General features: G+C 37.5%; 1 protein-coding gene across 1 annotated transcript in view; it reads right to left on the reverse strand.

Annotated features, from left to right (window-relative positions):
* SPRED1 (sprouty related EVH1 domain containing 1) overlaps positions 1-13,373 on the reverse strand; it is a 114,413-nt gene that overhangs the window by 24,023 nt on the left and 77,017 nt on the right. Inside the window, exons 3-4 of the mRNA XM_074955754.1 lie at positions 8,848-9,016; positions 7,179-7,228 (exon numbers count right to left, since the gene is read on the reverse strand). Coding sequence (XP_074811855.1) covers positions 7,179-7,228; positions 8,848-9,016 — 219 coding nt within the window. The remainder of the gene's footprint in view (positions 1-7,178; positions 7,229-8,847; positions 9,017-13,373) is intronic.

The following is a 13,373-nucleotide window of genomic DNA, read 5'->3' on the forward strand; positions in this document are numbered from 1 at the left end:
GAAAACCAAAAAGCTTCTCTCTTCTTCAAAGCTTCTCTCCTCGCTTTTCCCTTCTCTGCCTGGGAGAGAATTCAGCATTGTTTTGAAAACACTGTTAAAAATGTTCTGCTTTCAGTATTCTGAATGATTATACAGAAGAAAGGATAAAAGACCACATTTCCCTTACTTGTATTTTGCATCCATGAGGCCTGAAATTTTGCTGCCTGATTCTAACCAACAGGTGAAGGTTTTAAGTAAATTTTTTTTTTCATTTGAGTAAGTGAAACAGATCTCAAATTTAAAGTAACCACCTTCTGCTTTAGCTATTTCTTAGACTGATGGAGCAATTTTCAGATTTGGCAGTAAAGCCTTCACTACAATCAATCACATGTATTTTTTGGCCTAGATTCTGAAAGTGCTGAACTGTTGTCAGGATTAGTTTTAATATTTTTAAACAGTTTAAGGAAAAATAAATAGGACATATGACATATATTCCTTCTCCTAAATCTGCTTTGCCTAACCACAATGGAACACTAATGTTTTTTGGTGTCAAATTTGGTATACAAGTTCATAAGCCATAACAGGAGGTGGTCTACCTTTGAAAAAGCAAATAGGGAGAGATTAAATCAGCTAATAATTTGTGTTAATCAGAAAAAAATAGTAATTCCTCTTCCTCGTTTAGTATGCACCACCCCGCACACAGAACTGCTATATTAAATTTAAATAAGGAATACGGATGACTGTCACATTTACTGCTTTGAGTTACACCTAATTAATATGCTATATGCAAATAATTTGTGTAGGAATTTCTTAACCCTGTAATACATGAAACAAATGAAATTACAAACATCATAGTATCGCTGCTGAATTAGATTGCAGTTACTTGTAAGAGGCCATGTGTAAACTTACTTCATACACATCTACAAAATTTGCATATATTCAGCCATGTAACAGAAGTATGAAAATGTGTACTTCATACACAAATGGCTGCTTTACTTCATTTTCACACAAAAACCTGGACACTCATTAAACATTATCTTTACAAAAAGGAACATGACCAACTTACATCCTGTCTGCTGCAGTAAGATCATTTTAGATAATGTGCGTGAATCACAAGCCTTTTTGCTTGTGCAGGATTAAGTGCTTTGGCTAAAAACCTGAAGCACTTAATCCTGACAACAACAATCAAGCACTTCCTTGGAGTCAAAGAATATGACAATATTTCTGTTTTTAGCCATCAAGTTTAAATTTTTCTCTGTCTTTGCCTGTAGCAGGAAACTCAAGGAAGAACTTCCTGTCTTAAAAGTACATCAAAACTGTAGTGAAACAATGTTGGTGGCCTGTCGATCGCTCCAATATACCTGAACAACAAAATCTGTCAGGCATTGTAACATATTTGATGTACGTATCTTGTAAGTCTCAAAATCAAAATTTAAAATAAGCATATCAATTTGAAAGAAATATGCAAGTATTCCAACAATACTGTATGCTTAGACTTCACTATCAGATTAAAACAGATGAAAAAATCTTGATTAGTTCTTCACTTTTGGTTTATGATTCTTAACTTCATTTAAAAATCAAAAAATCACCCCTGTATCTATAAGTTTATATTTGGTAGAGGAAAACAACTATGGCCAGCCACTTAAAACTGCAGGTACACCGAATGCAAAAACATGCACTTCAGCAGAGCCCACATGTCCTATATTTAAACAAGAAAATCCGATAAATACATGCCTCATTGCTTAGCGTCCCACACATGAGCAATAAATGGGTCTGCGTGCACCCACTGTACTCTCAGGTAAAAATTTGTCCTTTAGAGTCTCTATACATGTGTTTGCTTTGTGTGTGTGTATGTGGAGATTTTATAAATATAAATATACACACATACATATACACACACAGACACACACACACACGTCCTTTATGACTGCACTAACCTTTTTATATAAATTTACATTTGGAATTAATGTAGTAACTAGTTAATAAATTGTACTTAAAATGTTAAGTTGAACTACTGTAAGAAAACTGTTTTTGAAAAATAAATAATGTCAGCTAACCACTTATGGTGGTGAATTGGAATTTTATGGTGCTAAACAATAAAAACATGCACACTGAGTGCTGGCAGTGAAAGTCTTCAGATATAACACACAAGTGATTTAATAAATGGTAGTATTAGTCTCACTGTAATCAATAAATATAGCTGTACCATTCTTTTACTTAATAGCAGTTTGGGAAAAACTGAAGTGCTGGTTTTTTCTTTAAAGTATGTTTACGATTTCAATACTTCCAGTTGAAAAGTAAATATTAAGCTATACAGTCTGAAGGGCAAATGAAAATGATCTCAATTGAGAGAGAACCCGTTAGATTTGGTTGTCAGCTGGGAATTTTCTTAAGTTTCTTCAGGGTTCTTCATTTACACAACTTACCTTCTCTCCCTCATTAATTCTAGATAGGTATCCTTTAGCTTTTGTATTGGAAGGTATGAACTCATTTTCATTTTTTAAAATATTTAATTATTCACATTCTGTGTTCTGCCTTGCCTTTACTAAAATTGTGTGTGGCCAAACTTGCATTCTTTATACTAATAATATTCCTATGGATTTCAGTAGCAGCAGAGCTTATGCTCTAACATACATTTCTTTCATTTAAACCAAAAAGCCATCTGAACATAAAGTTACAGACCTTAAAAAAAAAAAAAAAAAAAGGTTATAAAGCAAGAAGTTCAGTTATCACCAAACTTAGCTCCCACACATTAGAGGGATTTTATAACTGTGTAATGTTGTTATATATCATCTTTTAATAGCTCTACACTAGTAGTAGTATAAAGCGAGTCCAGAGACGATACGTAGATTTTTACTATGAATTTCTAGGGTTTTGATAGGTTTAAATAACTAGTTATTTTATAATAAAATGTATTATATGCTAAACATTGTATTACACATTTTACAATATTTACTACATGCTTAATATTACGATATTCTTACTGCACATGTACACAATCCTTTTGTGGGATTTGTGTAGTACGAGATAATTTGAGAAGACTGCAAAACCTTGTTAAAAAGGTGGATTAACAGTTAAGAACCTACTACAAATATCAGCAAAAACATCTTTGAAATCTCAGTGAATTTGTCTAGCATCCCAACAAACAAAAAATAATATGAACTACAGAATTCTGGTTTATGGTAAAAATAGTTGCTACTGTGCTGTGATGTGAATTTCAGGACACTACCGTTTGTAGCAATATCTTTATCAATTTGAATACAAGTCACCTTGTATTTTAACTACAGATTGCGAGGATGAACTCTGTATTGGACATATTACAACAAAATTTTGGTTTAAAGCAAGTGGATTATGCCTCAAAGATTAAAATAAATATTTTAGCATTTTCATCTCTGAGCAAAGAACAGTTCAGATTAGGTCAATTTGGGGCTTATTTTTTAGATGTCTCTGCCAATATTTTAAACACGCTCCTGCTCCTCTATTCCCCCCTCCTCCCAATTTTTTTTTTTTTAAACTAAAGGCTTATTGTGTACATATACTGAGTCATTAAAATTTAAGCATGTATCAAAAGAAAGTACTACCTAGTAATTGGAAGATATGTCTGGACTAGAGCAGTGGAATGGGGATGAAGCCTTTTAAGATTTAGCGCAATAAAACTGGATGAGCTCTGTCTCTCCAGATATTTAGCACAGGAGCTTTTGTCAAGGAAGTGATTATAGACCTTTTCATTTAGCATACCTCCCAGAGTCCAGAGCTGGAGTACTTGCCTTGATGGAAGAGAGGTTAGGCTCTCAAACAAGGGGGGTGTAGTCTAGAGGGTTAGGGTTGAAGAGTAAGAAAATTACATGGTACAATCAATGAAATCATCTAGTGGTGCTGCTGTTATGCTAATCCTGCAATGAAGTAACATAAAAAGAGCACCAAGCCCTACAGAAGCATTGCTGTACAGAATCTGGTTGAAATTGGGTTTAACTATAATCAGCCTAGCACATCTTAGCGTGTGACAGATTCCCCAACCCTTCCAGTCCGTAGAACACATATGGATAAACAGAAAGTTCAAAATTCAGTCAGAATTTGCCTTGTGCTGCAGCTTCAGCAAGGAACTCCTCATATTTCAAAGGGCAGAGCTGATGCATTTTGTTCCGCTCCACGTGTGACATTAGTGCCAATTATTTATGGTTATGTGCAAATTAGATTAAACTTAAACTTCTGATCAACCCAATCTGCTCTGAGCAGTGGTGGTAGAACACGGAGCTGAACAAAACTTGGCAGTTGTGTCTTGGGTAGGTGGGTCCTCAAGGGTATCTAGAAGCATAGCGGGGTGGGGTGCTGCTGTAATTCCTACGGATAATGGTACTGGAAGTCAGGGAAATTGTAGGCGAGATTGGTGCAGCTGACTGTGGGAAGGAGAAGGAGAGCACGCAGGTGCCTGAAACTAATATTGGGCCCCTCACCCTGTGGTAGTGGTGCTTCCTCCTCAAGTGCTCCTTTCTTGCTGGGATGCAGCAAGGGGAACTGCAATAGAGGGGATGTCTGGCTGCCTGTTCAGAGACAGAGTGGCCAAAACAGAACCTACAAATAAATGCTTGCAGCCTTCCCATAGCATAGCAAAACATGACGTGCAGGAATGTGAGACAGGGCGCCAAATGCAAGACTGCATGGAACCTGACAGTTCTGAAAGGGACTGCTGGTGAAATACCCAGAATGGAGATTATTTTTATGATACCAACTTCATACTTCCTTAACCTCCCCAACAAATGGCAACTAACTCCACCACTACTTCACACACTTTAACAACAGTGAACCACAGACCTCCTCTACCCCATGTGAAGCTGTAAGTGTGCTCTGATCATGTCCCTTCCTGCCCCCAATGCACTCTCTACTCTAGGGAAGTAGGAAACGATGGTGTAGTGCTGCCTATGCCAGCCTAGGATTCCTCCATACTGAGGGAATCCTGAGCTGCCCAGTTAATGCATCTTCCCAGAATGTCATCCCTGGTGGCTAGAGTAGTTGCTCCAAATAATTAATAAGCCTTAATTTCCCCCTCTAATATTCACATGATTGTAGAAGTTTTGGTTTCACTAGCAATGTACAGTCCTTGTCTGAAAATGTAAGTGGGCTACCCAATAAACACGTCTTTTTCTGTATCATCTGCTGTGTGAATTTCTTCATTACCAAAATATCCCTTACTTTACTATGCCATGCAGATAGAATGGGAGAAGTTTTTTTTGCTATTCGTTTTGCCACCAAGAGACAGATCAGAAATATGACTACAATAGGGATTGCTAGTCATGATGGCACTTTACACTGTGTGTTCTGGACTGTATGCGATACTGTACTCAGATGAATTTTATTTGTACACTAATCTCAAACTAATTGCTATGAATGGGGTAACAACCATCTTTTGGGAAGGCAACTGACTCTCCACTCTCCCTATAATACAAGTAATTCTATTATAAACTTGTCTAAATTATGTTAAAATATATAAAATTTTATAAAGTGATTTTCCCTAACAATATTATAAAGATTATTGTTCCTTCTATCTATACTTTATAACAGTGCCCCCAGACTGTAGTGTGTTTCCCCTCGAAGGAGTGGGGGGCGGCGCAGAGGAACAGTTGGGGGGGGGGGGGGGGAGACACGTGTCAGGGACCGGGGGGGCAGGAAGGGAGCACCACACAGCCCTGCTCCACCCTCAGCTCCACTCCACCCTCAATTGCAGCTCCACTCTGTCCCCAGCTGCAGCTCCACTCCGTCCCCATTCCCTCTCTGTCCTCAGGCCCGCTCCTGCTCCTTCCAAGTTCTATCCCCAAGCTCCTCTGTTAGCCAACTCCGCTGTAACGGACCAGAGCGTGGGCAGAGAGAGATTCCATTACTGGTAAGGGGGGGTGGGTGTGACAAGAAAAGTTTGGACACCACTGCTTTAAGGAATTTCCATCTTTAAATCCCTATTTTATTGTGTGATAAAATTAGATTGCTCTTGCCTATCCACTTGCACTACAATCCTTTCTATACACTGGAATTATATTAGCCCCTCACTAATAGTTTGTTTCTTAACCAGGACCTCAAATTATACAGGTAGTCTGCTAATCTTATCTTTGTCATTTTGTGCATTTTATATTCTAGCTCAGTATATTGGTAAAAAGGCAATGTGCAGCATGAGAATTTAACATCTAAAGACAAAAATCTTTCCTTCAAAAAGTTGCTTTAGAATACCATCAGTTGTCTGAGTGACTCTGAAGTCTTTAAGGAGAACCGCATATACAAAAAAAGAATATTTAAATGGGATATCTGAAAAGGCGAAAAAGTAACCAAGATTTTCTTTGTATTTGCTGCATAAAATAGTGTGACTTACATGCACACTTATAAATGAAGAAAAGCACCTATGCTTTTCAGAGGTGACACGGGTTTTTAATTATATAACAACTTGGTAGTTATTACTACATATCAATTTCAGAGTACTCAATGGTGTCTCTGAATAAAGTGCCGTAATTTTTTGGTGGCAAATTTTAAGGAAGTTTTTAAACTTCTAATTTCATTGTTGTCTACCGAAATTGCTCAAGAACAGTTCAAATAAAAATTAATCCTGTAATGTTGCTAGGCTCAATAAAACCTTTAGAAGATGTTTAGGGACAGCTTTAACTATGGCACCAGCTTTATTTAAAATTATCTGAAGTTTTCCAATATGACTAACCTGTTTGGATTGGACTCTTCCCTCCATTTACTCTATGACTCTTTTAGGTTGTGTTGCACACCCTCCAAAAAAACAAACCAAACCAAAAACCACATGACCCTAATCATGCCCAGTGCCAGCAGAGTATACAATACCACAATGATATTCTGGTCAGCAAATAAAACTGTATATTTTTGAAAGATCCAGGCTCCTCTGCTTTTCTTTAAATGTTACCAGAGGATCAGACTTTGTTTCAACAGGACACACATTCCCCTGGAACAGACAACAAACTTAAAAATTGGACTTTTAAAATGTCAAACCATCTCCTTGTTTAATATGTATTACAAAGATAAGCGATAGGCTGGATTATAAGGTACTTTCCAAAATACTGAATCTAGAAAACTCACTTTAATTAAACTTAAAATACTATAAGTACTAGGAAGAAGCAGCAAAATAAAATTACAGAAGTCAATCAACTGTCATTTGCTCTAAATTATGCAATTGGCATAAAAGTTAAAACACTTACTTGAAAGCCATCTTCAGCCACTTCAGTGTCACTGTGCAATGGTGGACAACCTGTGGAAAAATGAAAAGGGCAAAAATAAACAACATTTGTTTTACTTCCTTCAATCATTCCATCTGAACCGCCAATAACCACTTAGGATATAAAAACTGAACTAAATACTTTAAATAAGTAGATCAACTGCTTTATCATTTATGCTGATGAGCCTGTAATACAGGTTCCTAGTACTTCTGTGCTCCTGTCAGCATGGTCTTCTAACTAGCTTGCAGCTCTGCGTTGCTGTGTTCTTACCACTGCATATTTCTAGTCACCTATTTATTTGCTTTCCTCTCCTTGTCTTGTAAAAGCTTCTCCCCCCCCCACCCCGCCCCAGAAATCTCTACCATGAATCAGAATTCATAGATACTAAGGTCAGAAGGGAATTAAGAAAGCACCCTTTTTGGATTAAATATTTTAAGCATTAATATATTTTGTGCTACTCCCTCATACTAGAATCTTGCAACTCCCAGAATTATGCCTTAAGCTGAATGAATTGGTAAAAAGGCAATATGGTGCACATATCTAAAGACAAAAATATTTCCTTCAAAAAGTTACTTTGGAATACCATCAATAAGTGCACACAGACAATACACAAGGATCAACATTAAAGGGAAAAAAAGAGTGTGTGCGCTCAAATGTTCATTGATTAGTCTTGCATTTTCTCTCAGAGCTCAACTCATGACAAGTCTTTTTAATAGAACAAAACAATTCACATTCTTCCTTTTACTAGCACTGCTTCGTGCACATAAAAAAAATAATCTCAGAAGGATATCTACATAGAATATCAAACTCTCCATTGTTTGAATTTTCGTTTTATACGTCTGAAAGGTACACTCACTCCCTTTTCCACTGGCAAATATTTTTTTGCCTCCTCCCCATTTATTATGTTTCTACCTCAAAACAGTCTTTGTTTTACTGTCTTTCTTATGCATCAGTTTCTATGATACAAGCACAGCTCTGGGACTTTGTGTCAATTAGACCAGTGCTTAAGATTTTACATGAGACATTTTCTCCACAGATCCTACATAAAATTCATGCATTCACTTACTTCGACAGTGTCGGCTAAAAAAAATTACTATGAACTAAGCATCTCAGCAAAGAAAGTAATCTTAAAGGTGTCTGACCATTCAGCTACATAGTTCACATGTTAAGAACATATAATTTGACATGCCCCTAGAGATACTAGCATGAATCCATTCATATATACAAAACAGTATCAACCAATGGGAATGATGGACTTCTAGTTAAAAAAGCATAGGACTGGGAATTTATGGATATGGTCAAACCAGTTACATCGCAGGCCTCTGGTATGATCTGGGTAAGTCACTAAACCTCTCTATGCCTCTGTTTTCTCATTTGTAAAATGGAGATAATGCTTCTTCACTACACAGGCATGTTTTGAGAATTAGTTCATTAGCAAAAATATTAGGATCCTTAGATGGAAAGTACTAGAGAAATTCAAAGTATTATTAAACTGTCTAACCATTACAACCATAGTCTATTGTAGAACAATGCAAATATTTAAGTACTTAACAGCATTACATCAAAATACTTTTTATGGTGTCATTTCACAGGGTTAATACGGATACGTTTAAGAAACAAAACAAAAAAAACCCCAAACCAAGACACACACCTTGAGAGAGATCTTCTACAGCTCTACGGATGCCTCTGTCAAATGCTCGTGCATCAGCAGGACTCTGAAATGTGAGGCCAAACTTCTTGTCATCAATCTTCCAGTGGTGAAAAGTTGGGGTAACTTTGTTGTAAATGAGGTCCTTCTTTAACGCACATTCCAAAACCACCTTCCAGAAATGAAGAGGAAAAAAAAATGTAATTCTCTGAAAATATCACAAATTTGTAAAGAAAAGATATTCAATATACATCTTTGGAATTTTACTTGAAAAATGACTTCTTAAATACAGTTAACAAATCCTTGTTTAATTTCTTCCCAGTACAAACAAGCAGTTTCAACTAAGGCCAGGTCTACATTAGAAACTTCTGCCAATATAGCAGTGTCACTGAGGAGTGAGATTTTTCTTTAGTGACATTTCTATACAAGCAAGAGCCCTAGCGTTGGCATCATTTTCCAGTATGAAAATGCTTTTGCCAGTATAGCTTTATTTTGCTTGCCTAACCAGTATAAGCTATACTTGCAAAAGCACTTTTTTTGCCTGTATAAGCTGCATCTACACAAGGAAGATTTTGCTGGCATAGCTCTATTACAAAACTTCTGAGTGTAGGCTAGGCCTACCTTGAATACTGCGTCAAAGCCATTTATCTCCACCTTCTACAGGAGAAGTCACTGGGCGTAGAAATTAATATAGTAGCAGGAATGAATATCGGTAAGTAAGCCAAACCTACTTAAAACATTAAAGAAAATTTAAAAGCTGAAAACAAGCAGGATACAGACAGCTGTAGTTTTGCACTCTATTTGCTAAAACAGCCAGAAATATCATTTAAAAACATATCTATGATTTGTGTTGTACAACATTTGGAATAAAAACAGTGTTAATATTAAGAGAAAGGAGAATACAACACAACATCTGACCACAAAAATACTCCAGGCATATGCAGGCAGTTTGTCCAGTTATGAAACAAAACAATCTTCCTATCACTCTGCCATTTTTCTGTTTTAAAGTTATCACACAGTAAAGTTCAGTTATATTACATTTGTTGCTTAAAAACGTCAATAGTGAACAACCTGTAACAGGGGCCTTCTTATTTCATGTTTTTGCAGGGCTGTTTAAATTTAAAGCACTTCATGATAAGTTGTTACATACTATTTTTTTCCTTTAACCCTGTCATATAGTCTTTTCAGAATGCTAACTTCAGCATTTGTTTTGTACTACGTTTTGTTACACACACAACACAGATAGGAAATATAAAATCTCTTATAGTAAATGGGAAATAAGGATTATTTTGAACACAGTACTTGGTTAAAGAGAAGATTCAATCAATGTTTTCTGCAGATCATTTTTACCCACTAATTATAAATACCTCTTGAAATCAAAATTATGTTTCCTTCCACCCTCCAAGATTCCCTCATCACAAAAGCATCTTTGCCATTGGATTGCACTATATTAGGTTCTTATGCCAATCTCTGGCATTTTTCTGATGACAAAGTCCTATATTTAAAACAGCTCTGAAATAGACAACATTAATTATTAGACTACCTATATTAGCCTTCCTTCTCCTCCCAATACAGGATTGTTCCCCAGTCTTTTTTAAATGCTTTGTCTAGTCCATTTTGAAGCATGTGATGTGATGGAACTTCCTTTGCTTCTCTTGGGAAACCGTTACACAGTTAAGGTGAATTTCAGACTATTTATTTTCCTATTTGGCTTTTGTATTCTTTATTCATCCCACTTTTCAGAATTCAATTGCCTTCTATTGCCAATAATTACTCCTCTCTATGCAATATTAATTTTAATTTAGATCTTTTACTCTTTCCTCACATATGAATCTCTTCAGATTCAAAATTATTTTTGTTGCTCTTCTCTCAACTCCCTACAAATGGTTGATATTGAGGTACTCTATTCTAGGTATATAGAGAGAAATTATGGCCTCTGTATACCTGCCTTTACATGTGCATCAAAAAACTCCCAAACCAGCCGTTGTCTATTTTTAATTTGCAGCCCACTATCACCCTATGTCACTTTTGGTACTAGTGCTTTGTAAGTTTCTTCCTCCAGCTCAATGTCTTCATTTTGGATTGTTCCTCTTCTTCCCCCAATATTAATATTTCTTATTCATTTTAATAATATATCACCAGGTCCATCTGTATTATTTGTGTGTCTTATGCTGTTCAAAATGCCTCCTAATCTGGAGCCAAGATTATGTTGTTTGTACTCTCATCCACAACGAAAGATGTGAAGTACAGGAACACTGATTCCTGCAGTACCTGACTAGACATCTGCTCCCAACTGTGTTAATCTAAACACCATGAGAAAAAATTAAATGAAGGAGGGGAGAAAAATCAGTGCTTTAATTTTGATGCTAACATGTGACGGAAGTCTATTTTGAGACAAACATCCTTTATAGTAGCATTAACCACCTTGCGCCAAAAACTAGCATTTCTGGATGGCTAGAATGCTTACACAAGAGACATTAGCACTGAGTCAACCTCCAGGCTGCCTATAAATTATAATGCTATTCACAAATCCAGACTGTCACCTGATCAAAAGAAAGGGGGTTTGGTGATTTTTTTTCTTTTGCTAAACTGTTTTATGGAATATCTGTTTTCTATAGTGCTCAATATATTTCTCTATGTGAAATACATATAGATCCCTAACCCAGTTTAGATACTAGGATAAAGTCTAAGTTGCAAGCCCATAGCCAGATATCCAAATTACTCCCGATACCCTGTGTAAACCCAAAGGCCCTGTTTTCCCCTCCGTAGCATGGCCAGAAGAAGCAGAATGTCAAGAAAGCCTCCCCCACTTTCTTAAGCCCACAGATAACCCTCTGTGCTAAAGGCAAGTAGTTGGGGATTTTCAGGAGTTCCACCTCCATAAAGCGCTTAGAGATCTTCAGATGAAAAGAGTTATACAAACTTGTTAGGAATTATGTTCATATGGACCCATGGAGTATCTACTTTTTTCAGCATGTGTCCCTGAAACACCAGCAGATTTCTGGATCGAATGAAGCAACATTATTCCATTTCTATAGTGTCTGGTCTTGCCCATCCAGAGTTTGAGTTGTCTTTCAGCATTAAATTATACCAGTTTTGCCAACACTCTGCAAATTCCCTCATCCCTCTTGTTGGATGGTACAAAGGCCAATGGCAATACATGCAGATGGTGCAGGTAGATAACCCTGATCTCTGGCAGATTTCATGGCTGGAATAAATCAGGAAGGTACAATCTGGTCCCACATCTAAAACAGTACTTAAGACTGTCATCCAAAATTTGAAATTTTCTTTAAAAAGCCCCCAACTCAATATAATGCTATGATACAATTTCCCAAAATAGGAAGAATAAAAGATTTCATCCTAGAGAAGGGAATCGCAGAGAAAGGCTCTTACAGTAAAGCTTGGAATCCAGAGAAATAGCATGCAAGAACCAAGCTTCCTTATACTTCCTTACAAATATCTTGGATTCTTCCATTCTTAAAGTGCTTATTAACCTCTCATCTTTCTTAATACAACAGCCCTCCTGGAGAGACGTACAATATTGTGCCACATCCAACAGGATATCTATTTAGGTCCCTGCATATTCTTTGGTTGAAGAAATTTTCCCTGATCCATACAATGCTGCTAAATCATGCTGTAGAACAGGGGTCTCAAACACGCGGCCTGCAGAGTTATTTCCTTCAGGCTGCCACGCTCCCCTCCAGCATCCCTGCTCTTCTGCCTACCTCCAGGTGCTTCCCGCTGCCAAGCTTAGCACTTTCCAGGAGGGAGTGTGGAGGAATGGGGAGCCGTGCGCTGAGGGGAGGAGGTGGAGAAGAGGTGGGGCAGGGGCAGGGATTTGGGGAAGGGGTTGGAATAGGGGCAGGGAGGGAATGGAGGTGGGGTTTGGACTTTGGCGAAAGGGTTGGAATGGGGTGGGGAAGGGGTGGAGTTGGGGGGGGGGGGGCTTTTGTACCTTTATATGAAAAGGTGCCAGTGATGCAGCACTCGGGCCAATGTAGACGTCCTCATGTGGCCCTCGTGGTGATTTGAGTTTGAGATCCCTGCCGTAGAATCTAAAAGTTTTCCTTAAAATAGGTACTACCCATGTTTCTGATGAAAAACTTGGTTCATATTTCCCGGGTTACATTAATGCAATTTTATCTTCCCAAGCCTGCAGATATCCTGAAACATGTAGTGTGGAGGTGTGAACTGGCCTGCTCATAGTAAATGATTAACTCAAACCTAAATAAGAATCTAAATATCAATACTTATTTCTCTACTCTGCTTTTCCCACAACCCTGAATTGCCTGCTCTGATGCTTTCCAGGGGCACTCAGGGTTATGAGGCAGCTCACTATCACCCATCCATAGTGTAAGGACTCTGTCTGCAGTGGGTCAGCTCCATGACTCCATCAAGAAATCCCTGGGTCACACTTACAGATGTCATGCTATCGTTTGCACCTCTAAAGTGGCTACGGTTCCAGCTTCCCTACTTCCTACTCCTAACCCTGTGTTATGCATGTCAATTTAAAAAAAACAAAAACCAAA

Source organism: Natator depressus, chromosome 6 (genome assembly GCF_965152275.1).
Source record: "Natator depressus isolate rNatDep1 chromosome 6, rNatDep2.hap1, whole genome shotgun sequence".
NCBI classification, from domain to species: domain Eukaryota; kingdom Metazoa; phylum Chordata; order Testudines; family Cheloniidae; genus Natator; species Natator depressus.